We start from the raw sequence: 27,249 nt of genomic DNA on the forward strand, positions 1-27,249 counted from the left end.
GCAAATTGCTGAAATTTTTGGACCTTGTCTTTGTTTACAAGATAGGAAAAGCAAGCAGTTTCAGGGAAGCTTGCCAAGGGGGTTTTTGACCTTGTCAGCGCAACACTTTGAATGACAGGGGAAACACTGTGTCTGGTCACGTGATCATCTCAGGAACGTTTATTTTCATTTTTGGACTGTTTTAAAAACTGGTGAGTTGGACAAAGAGCGGGCATTTGAAATTCGGTTTCTGACCTGCCTGGAGATCAAAGTGGAAGACCCAGGAAAGACCCTTCGCTGCAAAGGAAACCTGTATTTGAAAGGTGGCCGATTCCTGTTGCCTCCTGTCTGACCAATTCCTGCATCCAGTGTGGTTCCTGTTGCCTCCTGTCTCTGACGAATTCCTGCATCCAGTGTGGTTCCTGTTGCCTCCTGTGTTTTGGGAAATCCTGGAACTTGAAGAAAGCTTCTCCTGCTATACTGCTGCTGTGAGTCCTAAGCAGACCTGTTGCTACACCCCTTTCAAAAGACTTGTGACGTCTGCTGTAGCCAAATTGCCTTGAACACCTACCCATCACAGACTGTTCATCAACATTGCCTGGAGAGACTTCGAGTGGCATATAACGATTCAACTCTGGGACACCTCACCCAACCAAAGAATTTCCTACCAGGGCGTGACAAACTGATTTATTTTTATTATTCCTTCCATTCCTAAGAATCAGCTGTAAACCAAAACTTTTCTTCCTGGTTAACTGTTTTTTTTTTGAATGTTTGTGTGTTTGCTTGAGGACTAGGGAAATAAGGAGCTTTCATATATATAGATTTATCTCATTAGTGGTTAAGACTTATTTTTTTTTTAAAATAAATACTTTGTTGTTTAAAGAAACCTGTTGGTGTGCTTTATTCTGGGGGACAGGTAGTATCTAATTGGCTATTCTTCGATAGGTGGGAGAATTTACTGAAATGCTGTGACCTGTGGAGAAGTGGGACTGAATTAACAGTGCGTTTCTCCTGCCTTGGTCGTAACATTGATTGGGGGCTTGTCTGGGATTAAATCCGATGCTAATAATTAAAGTTATGAGGGGAGTAAAGGATTGAAAGAGAAAAATAAAAAAACCAGGTTTCTTGTGTAATAGGGTATAGTCTACACCACCGGAATGGCATTAGCAGTTGCTGCAGCTTTTCTGGGAAAGGCGAATGTGTCCCACAGTGACTTGAAAACTTTAACCAAACTTAAACTAAAAGATTTCCCAGCATAATTGGGGTTAGAATTGAAATCAGGTGCTAAAAAAAGCAGAGATAATTGACCTAATAGCCCAACATTTAAAATTATTTTATTTATTTATTTAGAGATACAGCACTGAAACAGGCCCTTCGGCCCACCAAGTCAATGCCAACCATCAACCACCCATTTATACTAATCCTACATTAATCCCATATTCCCTACCACATCCCCACCTTCCCTCAATTCTCCTACCACCTACCTATACTAGGGGCAATTTATGATGGCCAATCTACCTGTCAAACCTGAGAAGAGGAAGACTGTAAATCAGAGGGTAATGCAGTTGAATTGGCAAAAATGTCAATTACAACTGAAAAAACTTGAGCAGGAACAAGAAATGGAACATCTTAGGCTTCAACAGGAAAAAGAAAAGGCAATAGAATTGATAAAACTTGAGGCTGAGAAAGAATTGACAATAAAAAGGATAAATTTGAAAAAGAGAGCATTTCAGAGAGAAAGTGAAAAAGAAGCAAGGGAATTCAAATTGAGAGAGATGGAACGAAGACGAATTGTGGTCTGGACTACAGGGCAAATTCTGGTCAGGAGGAATCTGAATCTAGCCCAGGACCCAGCGAAAAGCTGTTTAAATTTATACATGCCCTCCCTAACTTTGAGGAAAGGGATGTCGAAGCATTTTTAATTTCTTTTGAAAAGATAGCTAAACAAATGAAATGGCCATAGGAAAGCTGGACACTGCTTGTGCAAAGCTGGATGATGGGCAGAGCTCATGAAGTTTATGCCACGCTTCCTGAAGAGGCTTCTGCAGATTGAGAAGGCAAAAAAAGCTATTCTCGCTGTGTCTGAGTTAGTCCCTGAAGCTTACCGACAGAAATTTCAGAACCTCCGAAGATTGGCTGGGCAGACTTATGTAGAATTTGAGAGGGCAAAGCAAATTAATCTTGATCGTTGGATATGGGCAGTAAAGATGGAAGCCATATGTGAGAACCTTAGAGAACTGATTTTCCTGGAAGAGATTAAATTCAATCCCTCCAGTAGTGAGAACTCGTGTAGAGAACTAGAAAGTTTTAAAAATCAGACAAGCAGCGGAAATCGCTGATGATTTTGAGCTTGTGAATAAACCTTTTGTCCGTCACCCCCCACAAACCCAAGAAGGATAGAAAGTGGGAGAGTGAAAGGAAGGCAGGTAGCCGGGGATAAGAAGGAACAGCTGGGAATGCCCCAGGATCCCCTTCTTGGGCCAGAAAGGAAGGTGCTGAGGGTGGAAGTGAGCTCCACAAGCTAAAGTGTTATCATTTCCACAAGGTGGGACATCTTCGTTCAGAATGCTGGAAATTGCAAGGTAAACCCATGGGACTGGTTGGGGTACACAAAGCAAATGCAGAGAAAGGGGTTCTGACAGAGTACAGCAGACCATGGGCCGAAGGGCCTGTTTCTGTGCTGTATAATTCTATGACCAGGCTGTAGCTTTAATAGCAGCTGTAAAACCAGACACAAAAACCAAAGTGAGTGCAGGAGTTGAGAATAAGATACCTGAAAGTTATAGGGAATTCTTATTAAAATTAAAAGTAACTCCATATCCCTCAAGTGAGGCAGGTAAACCTATCGTTATACTTGGGGATACAGGAGCAACCCAGATTCTTTTGCTGGGGAGAAACCTGAACTTTTCAACCAGGGGATGAAGGATTATTATTATTACCTTTACAGAGTGAACTATTAAAAGCATGGTTCAGTGGTCTGTATAAACTGGTCAAAAGTGGGTAAGGTAAATTACTTGATTGACACCCCTGCTTGCCAGAAAAAGAATTGGCTGTGTCATATCAATATGTTAAAGCAATATTATCACAGGGAGGAGGATAAGCCAGTACAGGTATGTCAGGTAATTGGGACAGTGAAGAATGAAAGAGATAGTGAGGATGAGGCAGAAGGAGGTCTAGACAATTCTCAAATGAAACTCCTACTATCTGGTTAGCTAATACAGAATGGCGAGGAAAATTGGACAACATACTTTCGTACTTAGATGCTGAACAACGAGAAGGCCTAAGAAGGCTACTCACAGCATTTAAAAGGGTCTGTAGGGATAAGCCAGAATGTACAACCTTCGCCAGACATGATGCAGATGTAGGGGAATCCGTTCCTATAAAACAGCATCCTTACTGCTTAAGTCCAGACAAACAGGCCCAAGTAAAAGCAGAAATCCAATACATGCTGGAAAACAACTTAATTGAACCTAGTCAAAGCAGCTGCAGTTCACCAATAGTATTAGTGCCTAAACCTGATGGGTCAACCTGACTTTGCATAGACTACAGAAAAGTCAATGCAGTAACGAAGGCAGAGTCTTACCTAATTTCTCACTTGGAGGACAGTATTGACACAGTGGACAGTGCCATGTTTTTTACCAAAATAGATTCATTAAAGGGATACTGGCAAGTTCCTTTAACACCTCGAGCGAAAGAAATATCAGGTTTTGTCACAGCTGATGGTCCTTACCAGTGCTGAGTGATGCCATTCGGGCTAAAAAAAAATCACCCAGAAACTTTTCAGAGACTAGTGAACCAAGTCGTGGCCAGTGTTCCTAACTGTGCAGTTTACCTTGCTGAGGTGCTGGTCGATAGGGACACTTGGAAGGAACACATGAAACAACTGGGAGACTATGTTTAAAGGTTGCAATCAGCTGATGGGAATAAACTTTGTGGAAAAATTTAAACCCAAAATGGCAGAACATTCTGATGGCATTTATTGTTACAGCCTTATCACTTGAGGATTGTACACATTTCGGGGAAAAAAACAATGTTATCGCAGAAGCTTTGTCATGAATTTAACTTTGTTGAGTTACATGAGTAACAATGGTACAAAGCAAGATTGTGTTAACTGCCAGTAGAGTGAATGAGGGGCATGAATGCGAAAATATGTTTAAAATGTTTACAACTTCTGTTTTTTTTTATATTGTAATGTAACGTGTTCAAGAATGGCGTTTCATTTCACCAAGGGCGAAGGTGTTACAAGAGGTTTTATTTTTGTACTGAAATCTTAGAACTCGGTGTGTTTCACAAAAAACTGAAAAATGGATTTTCAGTGGACATGGACACCTGCAAATAGCTGAAGTTTTTGGATGTTGACTTTGTTTACAAGAATGGGAAAAGCAAACAGTTTCAGGGAAGCTAGCCAGGGATTTGACCTCCTCAAAGCAACACTTTGAACAACAGGGGAGACACTGTGGTCATGTGATCATCTCAGGAAGGTTTACTTTCATTTTTGGACCCTTTTAAAAACCAGTGAGTTGGACAAAGACATTTGCAATTCAGTTTCTGACCTGCCTGGAGATCAAAGTGGAAGACCCAGAAAAAGACCCCTTGCTGGAAAGGAAACTTGCATCTCTTGAAAAGAAATCCTGTATTTGAAAGGTGGCAGATTGCCATTGCCTCCTGTCTCTGAAGAATTCCTGCATCCAATGTGGTTCATAGAAACATAGAAAATAGGAGCAGGAGTAGGCCATTCGGCCCTTCGAGCCTGCTCCGCCATTCATTATGATCATGGTTGATCATCCAACTCAGTAACCTGTTCACGCTTGCCCCCCATATTCTTTGATCCCTTTCGCCCCAAGAGCTATATTGAACTCCTTCTTGAAAATGTACAATGTTTTGGCCTCAACTGCTTTCTGTGGTAGCGAATTCCACAGGCTCACCACTCTCTGGGTGAAGAAATTTCTCCTCATCTCAGTCCTGAAAGGTTTACCCCGTATCCTTAGACTATGACCCCTGGTTCTGGACTCCCCCACCATCGGGAACATCCTTCCTGCATCTACCCTGTCAAATCCTGTTAGAATTTTATAGGTTTCTATGAGATCCCCCCTCACTCTTCTGAACTCCAACGAATATAATCCTAACCGACTCAATCTCTCTTCATACGTCAGTCCCGCCATCCCAGGAATCAGTCTGGTAAAGCTTCTCTGCACTCCCTCTATAGCAAGAACATCCTTCTTCAGATAAGGAGACCAAAACTGCACATAATATTCCAGATGTGGCCTCACCAAGACCCTGTATAATTGCAGCAAGACATCCCTGCTCCTGTACTCGAATCCTTTCACTGTGAAAGCCTTTTTTACCGCCTGTTGCACCTGCAACGACTGGTGTACGAGAGCACCCAGGTCTCACTGCATATTCCCCTCTCTCAGTTTATAGCTGTTCAGATAATAATCTGCCTTCCTGTTTTTGCTACCAAAGTGGATAACCTCACATTTATCCACATTATACTGCATCTGCCATGCATTAGCCCACTCACTCAACTTGTCCAAATCATCCTGAAGCCTCTCTGCATCCTCCTCACAACTCACCCTCCCACCCAGTTTTATGTCATCTGCAAATTTGGAGATGCTACATTTAGTTCCCTCATCTAAATCATTAATATATATTGTGAATAGCTGGGGTCCTAGCACCGATCCCTGTGGTACCCCATTTGTCACTTCCTGCCATTTGGAAAAAGACCCGTTTATTCCTACTCTTTGTTTCCTGTCCGCCAACCAATTTTCTATCCATCGCAATACGCTTCCCCAATCCCATGTGCTTTAATTTTACACGCTAATCTCTTATGTGGGACTTTGTCAAAAGCCTTCTGAAATCCTGTTGCCTCCTGTCTCTGACGAATTCCTGCATCCAGTGTGGTTCCTGTTGTTTCCTGTGTTTTGGGAAATCCTGAAACCTGAAGAAAGCTTCTACTGCTATACTGCTGCTGTGAGTCCTAAGCAGACCTGTTTCTGCACCCCTATGTGCTGCCTTCCATAGCCGAATTGCCTTGAACTCCTACCCATCACAGACTGTTCATCAACTTTGCCTGGAGAGACTTCAAGTGGCATCGACTATTCAACTCTGGGACACCTCACCCAGAATTTCCTACCAGAACGTGACAAACTGATTTATTTTATTATTCCTTCTATTCCTAAGGAACATCTGTGAAACAAAACTTTTTTCCTGATTCAACATTTTTTTTGGATGTATGTGCGTGTGGAAATAAGGAGCTTTTCATATATATAGATTTATTTCATTAGTGGTTAAGACTTATATTTTTCTAATAAATAATGTTGTTTAAAGAAACCTGGTTGGTGTGCTTTATTCTGGGGGACAGATAGAGTGTCTAATTGGTTATTCCTCGGTAGGTGGGAGAATATGCTGTGACCCGTGGAGAAGTGGAACTGAATTAACAGTGCATTTCTCCTGCCTTGGTCGTAACAATAGAACAACAGATACCTGGGAATGAATTACCGCTGTTTACAGTCTGATTCTGCTCTGCCTGCTGTTTGATTCTGCTGTCTAACCTTGTGCAGGTTTGACAAGTCACTGTGGTACAGTGTGAATCTGAGCAAGGGGAGCCTGCCCATTGGGACTGTGAGCCAGGTCCTGGGTGCTGGAGTCGTAGTCTTCAAGAGTCCTTGCTCCTTCCTGGGAGACCCCATGTTCAAGAATGACAGGTAAGCAACGTGGCCCCCTGAAAACTGATAACAGTGATATTGTCAATGAAAATGAGGAAATGGCAGACATGTTGAAGAATTAAAAGCAAAATACTGCGGATGCTGGAAATCTGAAATAAAAACAAGAAATGCTGGAACCACTCAGCAGGTTTGGCAGCGTCTGTGAAAAGAGAAGCAGAGTTAACGTTTTGGGTCAGTGACCCTTCTTCGGAACTGACAAATATTAAAAATGTCACAGGTTATAAGCAAGTGAGGTGGGGGTGGGGCAAGAGATAACAAAGGAGAAGGTGTAGATTGGACCAGGCCACATAGCTGACCAAAAGGTCATGGAGCAAAGGCAAGCAATATGTTAATGGTGTGTTGAAAGACAAAGCATTAGTACAGAATAGGTGTTAATACACTGAATATTGAACAGCAGCAAGTGCAAACATGAAAAAAAAACAGTGGGTAAGCAAACTGAACAAACTAAGATGAAATGAATTAAATTCAAAAAAAAGGTTGTAAAAAATATAAAAAAAGTAAAAACAACTAAAAATGAAAGTAAAATGGGGGGCTGTCATGCTCTGAAGTTATTGAACTCAATGTTCAGTCCGGCAGGCTCTAGTATGCCTAATCGGTAAATGAGATGCTGTTCCTCGAGCTTGCGTTGATGTTCACTGGAACACTGCAGCAATCCCAGGACAGAGATGTGAGCATGAGAGCAGGGGGGAGTGTTGAAATGGCAAGCAACTGGAAGCTCAGGGTCCTGCTTGCGGACTGAGCGGAGGTGTTCCGCAAAGCGGTCACCTAGTCTGCGCTTGGTCTCCCCAATGTAGAGGAGACCACGTTGTGAGCAGTGAATACAGTATACTACATTGAAAGAAGTACAAGTAAATCGCTGCTTCACCTGAAAGGAGTGTTTGGGGCCTGGGATAGTGAGGAGAGAGGAAGTAAATGGGCAGGAAAAATTACATTGTCAGTATTTACAGTAGAGAAAGAGGTCAGCATGCCAGACATCCCAAAGAAATTAATATTGAATCAGGGACAGGGGCTCACCAAAATTAACATAAACAACATAGTCGTTTAGTAGTACAGAACTTGAGTATTGCTGAAAATAGACATGTTGTTGAAGCTTTTCATCTTGCACTCATCAGGACAATCCACAAGAATAACCAATGTAAGGGAAAACAACAACTTATACTGCACGAGAAGAGTGTGCTGATTGGCAAGTGAACTCTGGTAGAGGCGTTGCCATGGAGAATGCTCCAGTTTACGGTGACTGACAGTTAACTGCCAAGCTTTGTTTGAACTTTAAACCAGACAGCTTGATTCTGATTGGTCAAGGCGTTGCCCTGAGGAATGAACCAGCGAATGGCTGTCACTTATTTTGTTCAGCTGAAACAGGCGCAACGTTTGTACATATTCTTTCTGTCTGTAAAGAACAGGGCCATGTGTATTAATATATGTAGCTTCCAGTACGCGTAAATGCACCACACTGCGAGCCCGACTGACAACCTTAAATTGCTTGTCAGTGTAATTCTTAGCAAACTGAGGATTATTTAGCAAATGTTGTCTAATCGCAGAATCACATCTAATGTTGAACACTGTGTTTTGAGTTTTGCAAGCAAGGGCTGGTTGGGTACGGCCCTATCTTGCCCGTTCCAAACAGCAGAAGGGACATGTTGTTTGATACGATCTGCCAGTCTTAGTTCATGGAATGAAGGCAAATTATTGACCTGGTTAGGAAATTGGCTGAGTGGAAGGAGGCAGAGAGTAGGAATAATGAGCAGGTTCTTGAATTGTCAGGATGTAACTAGTGATGGCCTGCAAGGATCTGTCTTGGGGTCTCAACTACTGACTGCATTCATTAATGACTTAGACGATGGAATATTGGTGGTATAGTAGAGAGTGTAGAAGGTTGTCTAAGGTTACAACAGGATACAGATCAACTGGGAAAGTGGACAAGGGATTGGCAAATGGAATTTAACGCAGACAAGTGTGAAGTGATGCATTTTGGGAAGTTAAACCAGGGCAGGACATATACAGTGAATGGCAGGGCCCTGGGGAGTGTTGTTGAGCAGAGAGACCTTGGGGTGCGAGTACATAGTTCCCTGAAAGTGGCAACACAGGTAGACAAGGTGGTGAAGAAGGCGTATGGCATGCTTGCCTTCATTGGCCGAGGCACTGAGTACAAGAGTTGGGCCGTCATGTTACAGTTGTACATAACGTTGGTTAGGCCGCATTTGGAGTACTGTGTGCAGTTCTGGTCACCGCACTACAGGAAAGATGTGATTAAGCTAGAGAGGGTACAAGGATGTTGCCTGGTTTGGAGGGCTTGAGTTATAAAGAGAGATTGGATAGGCTGGGTCTGTTTTCCCTGGAGCGAAGGAGGCTGAGAGGGGACATGATAGAGGTATATAAAATTATGAGAGGCATAGATAGGGTAGATAGCTAGAGTCTGTTTCCCATGGTAGGGGTGACTAAAACTAGAGGGCATAGATTTAAGGTGAGAGGGAGGAGGTTTAAAGGGGATCAAAGGGGTAAATTTTTCACACAAAGAATAGTGGGTATCTGGAATGAGCTGCCTGAGGTGGTGGTGGAGGCAGGAACAGTAGCAACATTTAAGAGGCACCTGGACAGGTACTTGAATGAGCAAGGCATAGAGGGATATGGAATTAATGCAGGCAGGTGGGATTAGTATAGATAGGCATTATGGTCGGCATGGACGCGGTGGGCCGAAGGGCCTGTTTCTATGCTGTATAACTCTATGACTCTAATAGAAAGTCACATATCCAAATTTGCTGATTACACACAATTAAGCGGCTTTGTAAGCAGTGTAGATGGAAGCAGAAAATTATCGAGCTATTGATAGATTAAGTGAATGGGCAAAACTGTGGCAAATGGATTTCAGTGGCGGCAAATATGAAGTTATCCACTTTGGAGCTGAAAAGAATAGAACAGGTAACTTTCCAAATGGCGAAAAGCTGGAAATCGTGGAGGTCCAAAGAGACTTAGGATCCAGGTACACAGATCATTAAAATGTCATGAACAGGTACAGAAAACAATTAAAAAGCCTAATGGAATGCTGGCCTTTATGTATTGAAGAATACACAGAGTCTTAGCGGCACAGAAGGAAGCCATTCGGCCCATCATGCCTATGCTTCAGCTGTATAACACCCTGGTTAGACCATTCCTGGAGTTACTGTAAGCTGTTCTGAGCACCACACTTTAGGAAAGCTTTAGGTCTTTGTAGAATCATCGAATGGTTTCCCTCTGTGCTGTAACTATTCGGCCCATCATGTCCATTGCTGGCTCTCTGCAAGAGCAAGTCACCTTTCCCGCCTTTTCCCTGCAAATTTTTTCTCTTCAGATAATTATCCAGTTCTCTTTTGAAAGCCAAGATTGAATCTGTCTCCACATCACTCAGACAATGCATTGCAGATCCAAAGTCTTTCCTCATGTTGCCTTTTGTTGTTATGGCCATCACCTTAAATCAGTGTATTCTGGCTCTCGATCTTTCCGCCAGTGGGCTACAGGGGAGTGGGAAATAATGTTTACCAAATTTATTAGAATTCTTTGAGGATGTCACAAGCAGGGTGGATAAAGGGGAACCAGTAGATGTAGTATATTTGGATTTCCAAAATGCATTCGATAAGGTGCCACATAAAAAGTTACAACACAATGTAAGAGCTCATGGTGTTGGGGGTAATATATTAGCATGGATTGAGGATTGGCTAACTAACAGGAAAGAGAGAGTCAGGATATTGGGGCATTAGTGGAGTGCCACAGGGAACAGTGCTGGGGCCTCAACTATTCACAGTCAATATTAATGACTTCGATGAAGGGACTGAGTGTATTGTAGCCAAATTTGCTGACGATACAACAATAGATAGGAAAGCAAGTTCTGAGGAGGACACCGAGTCTGCAGTAGGATATAGATAGGTTAAGTGAGTGGGCAAAAAGTTGGCAGATGGAATATTATGTGGGAAAATATGAGGTTGTCCACTTTGGTGGGAAAGATAGAAAAGCAGAATATTATTTACATGGTGAGAGACTACAGAATGCTGCGGTACAGAGGGATCTGGGTGTCCTTGTACATGAATCACAAAAAGTTAGCATGCAGGAACAGCAAGTATTAATCAGGAAGGCAAATGAAATGTTGGCATTTATTGCAAGGGGGATGAATTATAAAAGAAGGGAAGTCTTGCTACAACTGTACAGAACGTTGGTGAGACCACACCTAGAGTTCTGTATATCGTTTTCATCTCCTTATTTAAGGAGGGATATACTTATATTCAAAGCAGTTCAGATAAGATTCGTTAGTTGATTCCTGGGATGAAGGGTTATCTTATGAGGAAAGGTTGAGCAGGTTGGGCCTATTAGAGTTTAGAAGAATGAGAGATGATCTTATTGAAACATAGAAGATTCTGAGGGGGCTTGATAGGGTAGATGCTGAGAGAATGTTTCCCCTCGTGGGGAATCTGGAACTATGGAGCACAGTTTCAAAATATGGAGTCACCCTTTTAAGACGGAGATGAGGAATTTCGTCTCTCAGAGGATCGTTAATCTTTGGAATTCTCTTCCCCAGAGAGTAGTGGAGGCTGGGTCATTGAATATATTCAAGGCTGAGTTAGACAGATTTTTGATCTACAAGAGAGTCAAGTGTTATGGGGGGGACAGACAGGAAAGTGGAGTTAAGGCCACAATCAGATCAGCCAGGATCTTATTGAATGGCAGAGCAGGCTCGAGGGGCCGAATGGCCGCCTCCTGCTCCTAATTCTTCGTTTTTATCAGCTTTTGTTTTAAGCTAATTAATTTATCTAGTCTTACTTTATAGTTGATTAACCCAGGTTGGGCCGGGTCCGGGTCTGGTTTTCGGGGTCGGGTCGGGCCGGGTCCGGGTCCAGTTTTTGGGTCCGGGTCTGGGTCTGGTTTTCGGGCTCAGGTCGGTCCGGGTTGGGTAGGGTCGGGCCCGGGGTTAAATCGGAGGGACTCGGGTCGGGCTCGGGTCTGCTGTGGCTCGGTCAGGTTCCTTTTTCCCGACCTCAGCAGGCCTCTACTCTGGTGGGGGAAATCTCGAACAAGGGGGCATTGACGGGGTGAGGGTCTGGGTGCTGATGGCCATGGGGGTGCTGGGGGGGGGTGCTATGTTCTGGTGTTAATACTGATCTCCCTCTCTCCCCACAGCCCACTCTCCGTCCAGTACATGGACCTGTCACACTGTGTCGTGAGCAGCTCCACCATCTTCCAGATTGTCCGCCGCTGTCACCAACTCCTCGGTCTCAGTCTGGAGGCTCTCACGCTTTCTGATGATGTCATCAGGTGAGCAATATCTTGTTATCTTTCACTTAAGGCAGGGTTATGGTGGGCCTGCCCCCCCGGCAATGCCCCCCCACCCCCCCCCCCCAATGCCCTGCCTCCCTAGCCAAAGACCCCTCCCCCTTCCCACCAGCCCCAGGCCTGGCAATGACCCTGTTATATAGGCATATATTGTTATACTATCTGTAAAATGTTAGGAACTAATTAGCTAGGAACTAGTTGTAATGTTCAAGTGTTCCAGTGGGTCCGGGTGCACTGGGGAGTCATGTTATATGTAACACAAGAACCAGGTTGTACAGTACAAAGCATGGTACTGTAATAAACCAGACTGACTCCAGCCTTTTCCTAGTTTTAAAGTGTGATTCTTTCCAACATCTGAGAACCAGAAACAACATAAAGATGCAACATGGTGGCAGTGAGTGTCTGTGAGTAAACCTACAACATGTTTAAAAGCATCAGATTGAGAAAAGTGACCCAAATTAGTGTCAGAGAGAGAGACAGAAAAACTGAGTGACTCGTGCAAAAACTCTTTAAAAAAAAAATCAAAATATCAGCCAGGACAGGAATGAATACACTGCTACAGCCTATGATGAATTGGGGAGCTGATGATGTCATAGAGGCATTTGAGAAGTTTAAACAAAAGTGCAATTTGGCATTCACTAGTTTCCTAAACAAAGTGATTCTTGACAACGCAGCCACCGCTGATGTCATCAGACTGCGCTAAGATGCACAAACGCACTCCTGCTCTCTGCACGTGCGCTGTGTTCTGCCTTGCCAGGACTGGTTGACACATGCGCAGATGATGTCATCCCGTAACACGGGGAAGCTGGGGTGGGGGGGTAAGCTGGTGGGGGGGTGGGAGAGAGTGGCTGAAGCTCTTTGGTGGGTTTGAGAACATGATAGACACAGGAACCATAGAATTGCACGAAATGTCAGGATGTGACAGTTCCCAGAGAAAAGAAATTCACACAACCATTCAGATCAGGAAGAGGCTGAGAAATAAGCCCACAATGATAATTCTGAAGGTGAAGATTGATACTGGAGTGCAGAGTAACATCATCCCACTCAGACTATACCAGCAGATCTTACCTGAAAATTTGGAGGAAAATGGTTATCCAAGGGAAGTTGCTCTGAAACCAAACTACATCATGCTAACAGCTTACGGGGGAACTGAGATTCGACAGCAAGGAACAACCCAAATCAGAGGGACAGACAAAGGAAAAGATGTTAACTGTATGTTCTACATCACAGAAACAGATGGTCCTGCTATCCTGGGGTTGAGCAGTTATGAAGAGCTGCAGATTATCTCAGTAAACCATGAGGTGAAGGAGGCGACACTGAGGATTGAAGATAGTACACCCACTGAAAAACACCCTCCAATCAGAAGCAAAGAAGATCTAGGCATAAAGATTCATCACCGAGTGAACATAACACCACCGAAACGGAGTCAAATTAGAGATGAGACCAGCAAAGACGAGGAGTTACAGATACTATCTCAGCAAGTGATCCAGGGATGGCCTGACAGGATACAGTACACACAGCCAACAATACAGCAATACTGGTCTGTCAGAGATGACATCTCTCTAGAAGATGGTGTTCTGCTGGCCGGATCCAGAATAATCATTCCCAAAACAATACAGGAAGAACTTCTCCAAAAGATACAGGAAGGCCACATGGGAATGAAGAAGTGTAAACTCAGAGCCAGATCAGCTGTGTACTGGATAGACATATACAAAGATATCGAAAATATTGTGTCTACATGCAATGTACGTCAGAAGTACAGAAACACACAACAGAAAGAGGAGATGATAGTTACTGAAGTAACACCCAGACCCTGGCATACTGTAGGAGTCGATTTATTCACATAATCAAGAATGGTATATCATAGTCGCAGACTACTACACAAAATTCCCTTTTATCCAGAAGATGAAAGACTTGAGATCCACAACAATCTTCTCAGCAGAACAAGTTCTGTTCACTGAGCAAGGGATTCCTGAAAGGTTAATGTGTGACAATGGCACCCAATTTACATCCAGAGAATTTAAGGAATTTGCTGACCAGTATAGAAACATATAAAATAGGAGCAGGAGTAGGCCATTCGGCCCTTCGAGCCTGCTCTGCCATTCATTATGATCATGGCTGATCATCCAACTCAGTAGCCTGTTCCTACTTTCACCCCATACCCTTTGATCCCTTTAGATCCAAGTGCTGTATCTAACTCCTTCTTGAAAACATACAATGTTTTAGCCTCAACTGCTTTCTGTGGTCGTGAATTTCACAGGCTCACCACTCTCTGGGTGAAGACATTTCTCCTCATCTCAGTCCTGAAAGGTTTACCCCGTATCCTTAGACTATGACCCCTGGTTCTGGACTCCCCCACCATCGGGAACATCCTTCCTGTATCTACCCTGTCAAGTCCTGTTAGAATTTTATAGGTTTCTATGAGATCCCCCCCTCACTCTTCTGAACTCCAGTGAATATAATCCTAACCGACTCAATCTCTCCTCATACGTCAGTTCCACCATCCCAGGAATCAGTCTGGTAAACCTTCTCTGCACTCCCTCTATAGCAAGAACATCCTTGTTGGACGGGTTGCACCTGAACTGGAATGGGACAAGCATCCTTGCTGGGAGGTTTGCTAGTTCTGTTGGGGGGGTTTAAGCTAATTTGGCAGGGGGATGGGATACAGAGTGGCGGTACAGTAGGGGGTAATATAGAACAGAAAGTGAGTCTGCCTGGAAGGCAGAGCAAATATAAACCTGTTGAGGCACAAGGGAAAAATGCAAGGTTGGATTGCATCTATCTCAGTGCAAGGAGTCTTACTAGTAAGGCAGATGAATTAAAGGCATTGATTAGCACATGGGATTATGATATTATTGCTATCACAGAGACATGGTTGAGGGAGGGACAGGACTGACAGCTCAATATTCCAGGGTATAGAATCTTTAGGCGCGACAGGGGAGGGGGTGAAAGAGGAGGTGGCATTGCACAGTTGATCAAGGAGTCAATTACTGCAGTGACTCTAATAATAGTTGGGGATTTCAACTTATCACAGATCCTCTGACACTTTGTACTTTTTATACGTATATAAACAGCAAGAGGGTAACCAGGGAAAGGGTTGGCCCACTCAAGGACAGAGTAGCTCCTCTGATCACCACACTATAAGAAATATGTGATTGCACTGGAGAGGATGCAGAGGAGATTCACCAGGATGTTGCCTGGGCTGGAGCATTTCAGCTAAGAAGAGAGACTGAAAAGGCTAGTGTTGTTTTCCTTAGAACAGAGAAGGCTGAGGGGGACATGATTGAGGTATACAAAATTATGAGGGGCATTGATAGGTTAGATAGGAAGAAACGTTTTCCCTTAATGGGGGGGGTCAAGAACCAGGGGGCATAGATTTAAGGTAAGGGGCAGGAGGTTTAGAGGGGATTTGAGGAAACATTTTTTCACCCAGAGGGTGATTGGAATCTGGAACACACTGCCTGAAGAGGTGGTGGAAGCAGGAATCCTCACAACATTTAAGAAGTATTTAGATGAGCACTTGAAACACCATAGCATACAAGGCTACGGGCCAAGTGCAGAAATATGGGATTAGAATAGTTAGGTGCTTGATGGCCGGCACAGACACGATGGGTCGAAGGGCCTGTTTCTGTGCTGTATAACTCTGTGATTATATCCTCTGATAAGGAGACCAAAACTGCACACAATATTCCAGGTGTGGCCTCACCAAGGCCCTGTATAATTGCAGCAAGACATCCCTGCTCCTGAACTCGAATCCTCTCGCTATGAAGGCCAACATATCATTTGCCTTTTTTACCGCCTGTTGCACCTGCATGCTTAGCTTCAGCGACTGGTGTACGAAAACACCCAGGTCTCACTGCATATTCTCCTCTCTCAGTTTATAGCCGTTCAGATAATAATCTGCCTTCCTGTTTTTGCTACCAAAGTGGATAACCTCACATTTATCCGCATTATACTACATCTGCCATGCATTAGCCCACTCACTCAACTTGTCCAAGTCACCCTGAAACCTCTCTGCATCCTATTCACAACTCACCCTCCCACCCAGTTTTGTGTCATCTGCAAATTTGGAGATATTACATTTAGTTCCCTCATCTAAATTATTAATGTATATTGTGAATAGCTGGGGTCCTAGCACCGATCCCTGCGGTACCCCACTAGTCACTGCCTGCCATTCGGAAAAAGACCCATTTATCCCTACTCTTTGTTTCCTGTCTGCCAACCAATTTTCTATCCATCGCAATACACTACCCCCAATCCCATGTGCTTTAATTTTACACGCTAATCTCTTATGTGGGACTTTGTCGAAAGCCTTCTGAAAGTCCAAATAAACCACATCCACTGGCTCCCCCTCATCACTCGACTAGTTACATCCTCAAAGAATTCTAGTAGATTTGTCAAGCATGATTTCCCTTTCGTAAATCCAGGCTGACTCTGCCCGATTCTACCAATGTTCTCCAAGTGCTCTGCTATAAAATTTTTGACAATGGACTCTCGAATTTTCCCCACTACCAACATCAGGCTGACTGGTCTATAAATCCCTGTTTCCTCTCTACCTTCCTTTTTAAATATGGGGTTATATTAGCTACCCTCCAATCTGTATGAACTGTTCCAGAGTCTATAGAATCTTGGAAGATGACCACCAATGCATCCACTATTTCTAGGGCCACTTCCTTAAGTACTCTGGGATGCAGACCATCAGGCCCTGGGGATTTATCAGCCTTCAATCCCATCAATTTCCCCAACACCATTTCTCTACTAATACTGATTTCCTTCAGTTCCTCTCTCACTAAGCCCTGTGTTCCCCAACATTTCTGGTATGATATTTGTGACCTCCTTTGTGAAGACAGAACCAAAGTATGCATTTAGTTGGTCAGCCATTTAGTTGTTCCCCATAATAAATTCCTCTGTTTCTGACTGTAAGGGACCTACATTTGTCTTCACCAATCTTTTTCTCTTCACATACCTATAGAAACTTTTACAGTCTGTTTTTATGTTCCCTGCAAGCTTACACTCGTACTCTATTTTCCCCTTCTTAATCAATCCCTTGGTCCTCCTTTGAACAAAGAACAGTACAGCACAGGAACAGGCCATTCGGCCCTCCAAGCCTGCACCCATCATGATGCCTGTCTAAACTAAAACCTTCTGCACTTCTGGGGTCCGTATCCCTCTATTCCCATCCTATTCATTTATTTGTCAAGATGCCTCTTAAACGTCTCTATGGTTTCTGCTTCCACCACCTCCCCCGGCAACAAGTTCCAGGCACTCACCACCCTCTGTGTAAAAAAACTTGCCTCGCACATCCCCTCTAAACTTTGCCCCTCACACCTTAAACCTATGTCCCCTAGTAACTGACTCTTCCACCCTGGGAAAAAGCTTCTGACTATCCACTCTGTCCATGCCGCTTATAACTTTGTAAACCTCTATCATGTCGCCCCTGCACCTCCGTCGTTCTAGTGAAAACAGTCCGGGTTTATCCAACCTCTCCTCATAGCTAATGCCCTCCAGACCAGGCGACATCCTGGTAAACCTCTTCTGTACCCTCTCCAAAGCCTCCACATCCTTCTGGTAACTGAATTCTAAACTGCTCCCAATCCTCAGGTCTGTTGTTTTTCTGGCAAATTTATATGCCTCTTCCTTGGATCTAATGCTATCTCTAATTTCCCTTGTAAGCCATGGTTTAGCTACCTTTCCCGTTTTACTTTTGTGCCAGACAGGAATAAACAATTGTTGCAGTTCATCCATGTGTTCTTTGAATGTTTGCCATTGCCTATCCACTGTCATCCCTTTAAGTAACGTTTCCCAATCCATCATAGCCAACTCGTGCCCCATACCTTCGTAGTTTCCTTTACTAAGATTCAGGACCCTAGTCTCAGAATCAACTACGTCACTTTCCATCTTGATAAAGAATTCTATCATATTATGATCGCTCATCCCCAAGGGGTCACACACAACTAGATTGTCAATTATCCCTCTCTCATTACACAATACCCAGTCTAGGATGGCCTGTTCTCTAGTTGGTTCCTCAACGTATTGGTCCAGAAAACCATCCCGTATACACTCCAAGAATTCCTCCTCTACAGTATTGTGACTAATTTGATTTGCCCAATCTATATGCAGATTAATGTCACCCATAATTACAGATGTTCCTTTATCGCATACGTCTCTAATTTTCTATTTAATGCCATTCCCAATATCACCATTACAGTTTGGGGGTCCATATACAAACCCCACTAACATTTTTTGCCCCTTAGTGTTTCTCAGCTCTACCGATACAGATTTCACATCATCAGAGCTAATATCTTTCCTCACTATTGCGTTAATTTCCTCTTTAACCAACAATACAACTCCACCGCCTTTTGCTTTTTGTCTGTCCTTCCTAAATACTGAATACACCTGGATGTTCATTTCCTATCCCTGGTCACCTTGCAGCCATGTCTCCGTAATCCCGACTATATCATACCCGTTTACATCTATTTGCGTGATTAATTCATCCACTTTATTGTGAATGCTCTGTGTGTTAAGGGACAAAGCCTTAAGGCTTGTCTTTTTAACATTACTTGTCCCCATCCCACTATTTTTCACTGTGACCCGGTTTGATTCTGGCCCTTGATTTCTCTGCCTATCACTTTTCTTATTCTCCTTACTGTCTTTTGTTCTTGTCTTTGATCCCCCCTCCTCTGACTCCTTGCAAAGGTTCCAATCCCCCTGCCATTTTAGTTTAAACCCTCCCCAACCTCTCTAGCAAATACTCCCCCTAGGACATCAATCCCGGTCCTGCCCAGGTGTAACCCGTCCAGTTTGTACTGGTCCCACCCACTCCCCCCCCACCCACCCAGAGCTGGTCCCAATATCCCAGGAATCTAAAATCCTCCCCCTCACACCATCTCTTCAGCTACATATTTATCCGATATATCCTGCTATTTCTACTCTGACCAGCACGTGGCACTGGTAGTAATCCTGAGATCACTACCTTTGAGGTCCTACTTTTCAACTTCCTTCCTAGCTCCCTTTATTCTGCTTTTAGGACCTCATCCTTTTTTTTATCTATGTTGTTTGTACCAATGTGTATCACGACCACTGGCTGTTCACCCTCCCCCTTCAGAATGTCCTGTACCCGCTCTGAGACATCCTTGACCCGAGCACCAGGGAAGCAACATACCATCATGGAGTCTTTTTTGTGGCCACAGAAACACCTATCTATTCCCCTTACAATGAATCCCCTATAACTATTGCATTCTCATACTTTTTACTCCTCCCCTGTGCAGCAGAGCCAACTGTGGTGCAACGAATTGGGCTGTTGCTGCTTTCCCCTGAGAGGCCATTCCTCCCAACAGTATCCAAAGCACTATATCTGTTTTGCAGGGGAATAGCCACAGGAGATTCCTGCATTGCCTGCTTAGTCCTCTTGCTCTGCCTGGTGTGAAGCAGTACGGGTTCAACACTATCACCTCATCACCACACTACCCACGGGGACACGGATTTATAGAAAGACACATCCAGACGGTCAAAAGAACACTTGTGAAATGCCAAGAGGCAAAGGAAGACCCAAACCTGGCCTTATTGTCACTCCAATCCACACCTCTCAAGGCTGACATGAAATCACTTGCAGAGCTGTTAAATGGAAGAAAATATGAGACGACTCTGCCCAGCAAAATACATCCTCCAAGTGACCAGGAGGAAGTGAGACAACAACTCACTGAAGCACAGGTAAGAGGAGAGCAACACTTCAACAAATAGCTAAATCCCGACCCGAGCTGTTGAAAGGACAAACTGTACACGTAGAGGATCCAATCCTGAAAACCTGGAGCCCAGCAAAAGTAGTTGAAGCTGAGACTCCAAGGTCATATATCATTGAGACCGAAACCAGTAACCAAATGAGAAGGAACAGAATCCATATTCCACCTACACCTGAGCTGGGACAACAGAAAAGACCATCAACAACACCAGAAACATCACTATCCAGCGAGACAACATTAACAACATCACCAGCGACACAACATCGCCTGTACAGTGTGTCAACTCACCACTGAGAGCAACAAATGCCAAATCTACAAGATGGAGGCACAACATCTTACCACCCAAGCGATACCATGAATAATATTTTTAAAATACACATTATAATAGACTCTAAAAAGGGGTTCAAATTATTTGCACAAGTCGGATGATAATCTTTATATTGACAGTTATATTGATAGAGGGGCATTATGTTTTAAAGAAAGAGGGATGTTATATATGTATGTATTGTTATACTAGCTGTAAAGTGTTAGGAATTAATTAGCTAGGAACTAGTTGTTATGTGTAAGTGTTCCAGTGGCGGGGGTCTCATTCACGGCTGCACTGGGGAGTCATGTTATATGTAACACAAGCATCAGGTTCTACAGCACAAAGCATGGTGCTACAATAAACAAGACTGACTCCAGCCTTTTCCAAGTTTAAAATGTGATTCTTTCCAACATCTGTGAACCAGAAATAACACAAAGAGGAAACAGACCCATCTCACCAGCCTACGCCCCTCCCCAACGATGCTCTACCCCTAGTGCTGCAGCCCCCACCCTCCAGATATAAAGCTTTTTTTTATGATTTCAGGGCGATCAGCCAGAATGAGGATTTGCAGCATTTGAATCTCTCCAGCTGCTCCCAGTTCGGGCCACACTCACTCAGCCAGATGTTGAGCAACTGTTCCAGGTGAGCAGGGGGAAGAGAGCGGAAATGGGTGTACAGGATTTTTGTGAGACCGCACCTGGAATACTGTGTGCCCTTTAGATCTCCACATTTAAGAAAGAATAAACCTGCACTGGAGGCAGTGCAGCAAAGATTTACTAAATTGGTCCCTGGGATGAGGGGGTTGTCCTATGGTGCGAGGCTGAGTAAATTGGGCCTGTATTCTCTGGAGTTTAGAAGAATGAGAGGGGATCTCATTGAGACATACAAGATTCTGAAAGGGCTTGATAGGGTCGAAGCTGAGAGATTGTTCCCACTGTTCAGGGGAATCTTGAACGTGGGGACACAGTCTCAGGATAAGGGTCCAATCATTCAGGACTGAGATGAGGAGAAATTACTTCACTCAAAGGGTTGTAAATCTTTGGAATTCTCTAACCCAGAGGGTTGTGAATGCTCCATCATTGAATACATTTAAGGCTGGGATAGATAGATTTTTGGTCTCGCAGGAAATCAAGGGATAAGCGGAGCGGGCAGGACAGTGGAATTGAAGCCCAAGATCAGCCATGATCGTATTGAATGGCGGAGCAGGCTCGATGGGCCACATGGTCTACTTCTCCTATTTCTTGTGTTCTTGTGTGTGCGAGGGAGGTGGAGTCAGTGTGTTGGGGGAGGGAGGGTGGGGTTGGGTCTGCAGGGGGAAGTGGGTGTCGGTGTGTGGGTGGTGGAAATTCAGCCGGGGGGTGGATCGGTCGGTTGGTGTGGGGCCGATGGGGGAGTTACATTGGGGGTGGGTATGGTAAATCTGGGGGTGACGGCTCTGCCTCTGTCTCTGTCTCAGGCTGGAGGAGTTGAATCTTTCGTGGTGTGCATTCAATTCGCAGTACATCCAGGCAATGGTCACACACATTCCTGCCAGCGTGACCCAACTCAACATCAGCGGCTACAGGCACTGTCTCCACAACTCAGGTAGGTCATAGCTCCGTGCAACAGGGCACGGCCATCACAAAGTTAATACGCTAACTCTCCCGCAATGATGCAGGATAAACTGGGGGGGGGGGGGGTGGGAAAGAGAGGTGGGAGGGGGCCCCCAGGGAGAGGGAAGGGTGATGAGAGAACCCCACGGTGAGAGAGATGGGGAGATGGGAAGGACCCCATGGTGAGAGTTGGAATGGGGGGGAAGAGAGGCCCCTTGGTGACAGATGGGGAGAGGGGAGGGACCCCGTGGTGAGATAATAGTGGGGGGGGGGGGAGGGGGAGAGTGAGACACCATGGTGGGTGATATGGGGAGAGAGGCCCTGTGAAGAGAGGGAGGGATGACCGAGAGGTCTCTAGCTGAAGGGTGGGAGGAAAGGCCCTGGAGGGGAGAGAGGCCCAGGGAGGTTGAGAAGTATGTCAGTGACTGATACGTCTCCTTTATTTCCAGATGTGGAGGCCTTGTGTAGACGCTGCCCACAAATCACCAATCTGGACATGAGGTGAGTAGCTACTGTCAGTGTGGGTGATTCCTCAGCTGCACCCTGTTTCTGGCCCCTTGTGCCTCTCCTCCCAGCCCTCCAGCCCCTCATCGAAATTCACAGCACAGAAGGCGACCATTCGACCCATCGTGTCTGTGCCAGTCAACAAGTAGCTACTCAACCTAATCCCGCTTTCCAGCTCTTGGTCTGTAGCCTTGTAGGTTATGACACTTAGGTATGTATCCAAGTACTTTCCAGCTTAACCAGTGTTTTATATAGTTCCGTCATAACCTTCCATGCTCTTAGATTCAATTCCTCGGCTAACAAAGGAAAATATCATCTATGCCTTCTTGACCACCTTATCTACCTGTCCAACCACCTTCAGGGATCTGTGGACATGCCCTCCAAAGTCCCTCTGTTCCTCTACATTTCCCTTGCCTTGTTAGCCTTCCCCAAACGCATTTCCTCACACTTCTCTGGATTGAATTCTTTTTGCCACTGTTCTGCCCACCTGACGAGTCCGTTGATATCTTACATAGAAAATAAAAGCAGCATTCGGCCCTTCGAGCCTGCTCCGCCATTCATTATGATCGTGGCTGATCATCCAACTCAGTAACCTGTTCCCGCTTTCACCCCATACCCTTTGATCCCTTTCACCCCAAGAGCTTTATCGAACTCCTTCTTGAAAACATATAATGTTTTGGCCTCAACTGCTTTCTGTGGTAGCGAATTCCACAGACTCACCACACTCTGGGTGAAGAAATTTCTCCTCATCTCAGTCCTGAAAGCTTTACCCCATATCCTTAGACTATGACCTCTGGTTCCGGACTCCCCCACCATCAGGAAGATCCTTCCTGCATCTACCCTGTCAAGTCCTGTTAGAATTTTATAGGTTTCTATGAGATTCCCCCCTCACTCTTCTGAACTCCAGTATTCCTACAGTCTACAGCTTTCTTCTTCATTATTAACCACACGGCCAATTATTGTATCACCTACAAACTTCTTAATCATACCCCCTACATTCAAGTCTAAATCATTGATATATACCACAAAAAGCAAGGGACCTCGTAGTGAGCCCTGCAGAATGCCACTAGAAACAGCCTTCCAATCATAAAAACACCCATCGAAAGGTACCCAACTTCCTACTTTAAGAATATAAGAAATAAGAGGAGTAGGCCATTCGGCCCCTAGAGCATGTTCCGCCCGCCATTCAATAAGATCACGGCTGATCTGATTGTGGCTTTAACTCCCCTTTCCTGCCGCGCCCCCCCCCCCCCAGAACCCTTGATTCCCTTGTATATCAAAAATCTGCCTATCTCAGCCTTGGTCTACATGGATTTTAACAAGGTCCCACATGGCAGACTGGTTAAAAAAATAAAATCCCTTGGGATCCAGGGAAATGCAGCAAGGTGGATACTAAATTGGCTCAGTTGCAGGAAACAAAGGGTAATTGTTGACAGGTGTTTTAGCGACTGGAGGGCTGTTTCCAGTGGCGTTCCGCAGGGCTCAGTACTGGGTCCACTGCTTTTTGTGGTATATATTAACAATTTGGACGTAAATGTAGGGGCACGATCAGGAAGTTTGCACACGACACAAAGATTGGCCGTGTGGTAGATAGCGAGGAGGATAGCTGTAGGCTGCAGGAAGATATTGATGGTCTGGTCAGGTGGACAGAAAAGTGTCAAATGGAATTCAACCCAGAGAAGTGTGAGGTGATACATTTGGGATGGTCAAACAAGGCAAAGGAATACATGATTAATGGGAAAATACTGAGAAGCGTAGAGGGAGTGAGGGACCCTAGAGTGAATGATCCCTAAAGGTAGCATGACAGGTCGATAAGGTGGTTAAGAAGGCATATGGAATCCTTTCCTTTATTAGCCGAGGTATAGAATATAAGAGCAGGGAGGTTATGCTGGAACTGTATAACTCATTGGTTAGGCCATAACTTGAGTACTGTGTGCAGTTCTGGTCACCTCATTGCAGAAAGGATGTAATTGCACTAGAGAGGGTACAGAGGAGATTTACCAGGATGTTGCTGGGACTGGAAAAATGCAGCTATGAGGAAAGATTGGCTAGGCTGGGGTTGTTCTCCTTGGAACAGAGAAGGCTGAGGGGAGATATGATTAAATGTACAAAATTTTCAGGGACCTGGATAGAGTGGAGGTAAAGGGTCTATTCACCTTAACAGAGAGGTCAGTGACGAGGGGGCATAGATTTAAAGTGATTGGTAGAAAAATTAGAGGGGAGATGAGGAAAAACTTTTTCACCCAGAGGGTGGTGGGGTCTGGAACTCACTGCCTGAAAGGGTAATTGAGGCAGAAACCCTCAACTCATTTAAAAGGAGTCTGGATATGCACCTCAAGTGCTGTAAGCTCCAGGGCTACAGACCAAATGCTGGAAGGTGGGATTAGAATAAGTGGATTGTTTTTCAGCTGGCACAGACACGATGGGCCAAGTGGCCTTTTTCTGTGCCTTAAACTTTCTCTGAATATATTGAATGACCCAGCCTCCACTGCTCTCTGGGAAGAGAATTCCAAAGATTAACAACCCTCAGAGAAGAAATTCCTCCTCATCTCTGTCTTAAATTGGAGACCCCTTATTCTGAAACCATGTCCCCTAGTTCTAGACTCTCTCACGAGGGGAAACATCCTCTCAGCATCTACCCTGTCAATAAGATCATCTGCATTCTTCTAAACTCCAATGAGTATAGGCCCAACCTGCTCAACCTTTCCTCATAAAACAACCCCTTCATCCCAGGAGTCAACCTAGTGAACCTTCTCTGAACTGCCTCTAATGCAAGTCTATCCCTCCTTAAGGAGACCAAAACTGTACACAGTACTCTAGGTGTGATCTCACCAACACCCCTTACAGTTGTAGCAGGACTTCCCTCCTTTTATACTCTATCCCCCCTTCAATAAAGGCCAACATTTCATTTGCCTTCCTAATTACTTGCTGTACCTGCATGCTTTCTGTGATTCATGCACAAGGACACCCAGATTCCTCTGTATTACAGCATTCTACAGTCTCCCTCCATTTAAATAATAATCTGCTTTTCTGTTTTTCCTGCCAATGTGGATAACCTCACATTTTCCCACATTATGGTCCATCTGCCAATTTTTTTCCCCACTCACTTAACCTATCTATATCCTTTTGCAGACATTTTGTGTCTTCCTCACAAGTTGCTTTCCTATCTATCGTCAGTAAATTTGGCTACAATACACTCAGTCCCTTCATCCAAGTCATTAATATAGATCATAAATAGTTGCGGCCCCGGCACTGATAGGAACATAGGAACAGGAGTAGGCCATTCAGCCCATCGAGCCTGCTCCGCCATTCAATACGATCATGGCTGATCATCCACTTCAACACCTTTTTCCCACACTATCCCCATATCCCCTTATGTCATGGGTATTTAGAAATCTGTCAATCTCTGCTTTAAACATACTCAATGACTGAGCTTCCACAGCCCTCTGGGGTAGAGAATTCTAAAGATTCACAACCCACTGAGTAAAGACACTTCTCCTCATCTCTGTCTTAAGTGGCTTCCCCCTTATTTTGAAATTGCGTCTCCTGGTTCTAAACTCCCCAACCAGGGGAACATCTTAGTTGCATCTACCCTGTCTATCCCTTTCAGTATTTTGTAGGTTTCAATGAGATCACCTCTCATTCTTCAAAACTCTAGAGAATACAGGCCCAGTTTCCCCAATCTCTCTTCATAGGATAGTCCCACCATCCCAGGAACAAGTCTGGTGAACCTTTGTTGCATTCCCTCTCTGGCAATAATATCCTTCCTAAGGTAAGGGGACCAAAACTGCACACAGTACTCCAGGTGCAGTCTAACCAAGGTTCTGTACAATTGAAGCAAGACTTCACTACTCCTGTACTCAAATCCTCTTGCAATAAAGGTGAACATACCATTCGCCTTCCTAATTGCTTGCTGCACCTGCATGTTAGCTTTCAGTGACTTATTGACAAGGACACCCAGGTCCATTTGTACATCAACACTTTCTAATCTCTTACCATTTAAGAAATACTCTGCACATCTGTTCCTCCTACCAAAGTGGATAACCTCACATTTTTCCACATTATATTCCATCTGCCACGTTCTTGCCCACTCACTAAGTCTATTGAAATCCCCTTGAAGCCGCTTTGCATTTTCCTCACAACACACATTCCCACCTAGTTTTGTGTCATCTGCGAACTTGGAAATACTACATTTGGTCCCCACATCCAAATCATTGATATATATTGTGAACATCTGGGGTCCAAGCACTGATCCGTGCAGTACCCCACAGTACCCAGTCACAGCCTGAAAACGCGAGAATGACACGTTTATTCCTAATCTCTGCTTTCTGTCTGTTAACCAATCCTTAATCCACACCAGTATATTACCTCCTATCCCATGTGATTTAATTTTGCTAACCAACCTCCCGTGGGGGACTTTATCAAAAGCCTTCTGAAAATCCAAGTATACCACATCCACCGACTCCCCTTTATCAATTCTGTTAGCAACATTCTCAAAAAACCCCAACAGATTTGTCAAACATGATTTCCCATTCATAAATCCATGTTGACTCTGCCCAATCAGATCATTATTATCCAAGTGTCCATTTATCACATCCTTCAGAATAGATTCTAGCATTTTTCCCAACGACTGATGTAAGGCTAAACAGGTCTGTAATTCCCTGTTTTCTCTCTCCCTCCCTTCTTAAATAGTGGGGTGACATTTGCTACCTTCCAATCTGTAGGAACTGCCCAGAATCTATAGAATTTTGGAAGATGATCACCAATGCATCCACTATCTCCATAGCTACCTCTTTCAACACTATGGGATCTGGAATATCAGGTCCTGGGGACTTATCAACATTCAGCCCCATTAATCCCTGTGGCACTCCACTAGTTACAATTTGCCAACCTGAAAAAGCCCCGTTTATCCTGACACTTTGTGTCCTGTTAGCCAATCTTCTATCTATGTTAATATATTACCTCCAATACCAATATTACCTCAGGGGCAGTGCAGTGGTTAGCACCGCAGCCTCACAGCTGCAGCGACCCGGGTTCGGTTCTGGGTACTGCCTGTGTGGAGTTTGCAAGTTCTCCCTGTGACCGCGTGGATTTCCTCCGGGTGC

At 44.5% G+C, this 27,249-nt stretch overlaps 1 protein-coding gene across 2 annotated transcripts in view; it reads left to right on the forward strand.

Moving 5' to 3' along the window:
• Positions 1 to 27,249, forward strand: part of skp2 (S-phase kinase-associated protein 2, E3 ubiquitin protein ligase) — a 101,244-nt gene that overhangs the window by 70,872 nt on the left and 3,123 nt on the right. For both annotated transcript variants that reach the window (XM_068029075.1, XM_068029076.1), the window contains exons 4-8: positions 6,540 to 6,683; positions 11,850 to 11,984; positions 20,592 to 20,690; positions 21,505 to 21,632; positions 22,090 to 22,141. In XM_068029075.1, the coding sequence (XP_067885176.1) occupies positions 6,540 to 6,683; positions 11,850 to 11,984; positions 20,592 to 20,690; positions 21,505 to 21,632; positions 22,090 to 22,141 (558 nt within the window). The remainder of the gene's footprint in view (positions 1 to 6,539; positions 6,684 to 11,849; positions 11,985 to 20,591; positions 20,691 to 21,504; positions 21,633 to 22,089; positions 22,142 to 27,249) is intronic.

This window comes from Heterodontus francisci, chromosome 4 (assembly GCF_036365525.1).
Source record: "Heterodontus francisci isolate sHetFra1 chromosome 4, sHetFra1.hap1, whole genome shotgun sequence".
Classification (NCBI taxonomy): Eukaryota; Metazoa; Chordata; class Chondrichthyes; order Heterodontiformes; family Heterodontidae; genus Heterodontus; species Heterodontus francisci.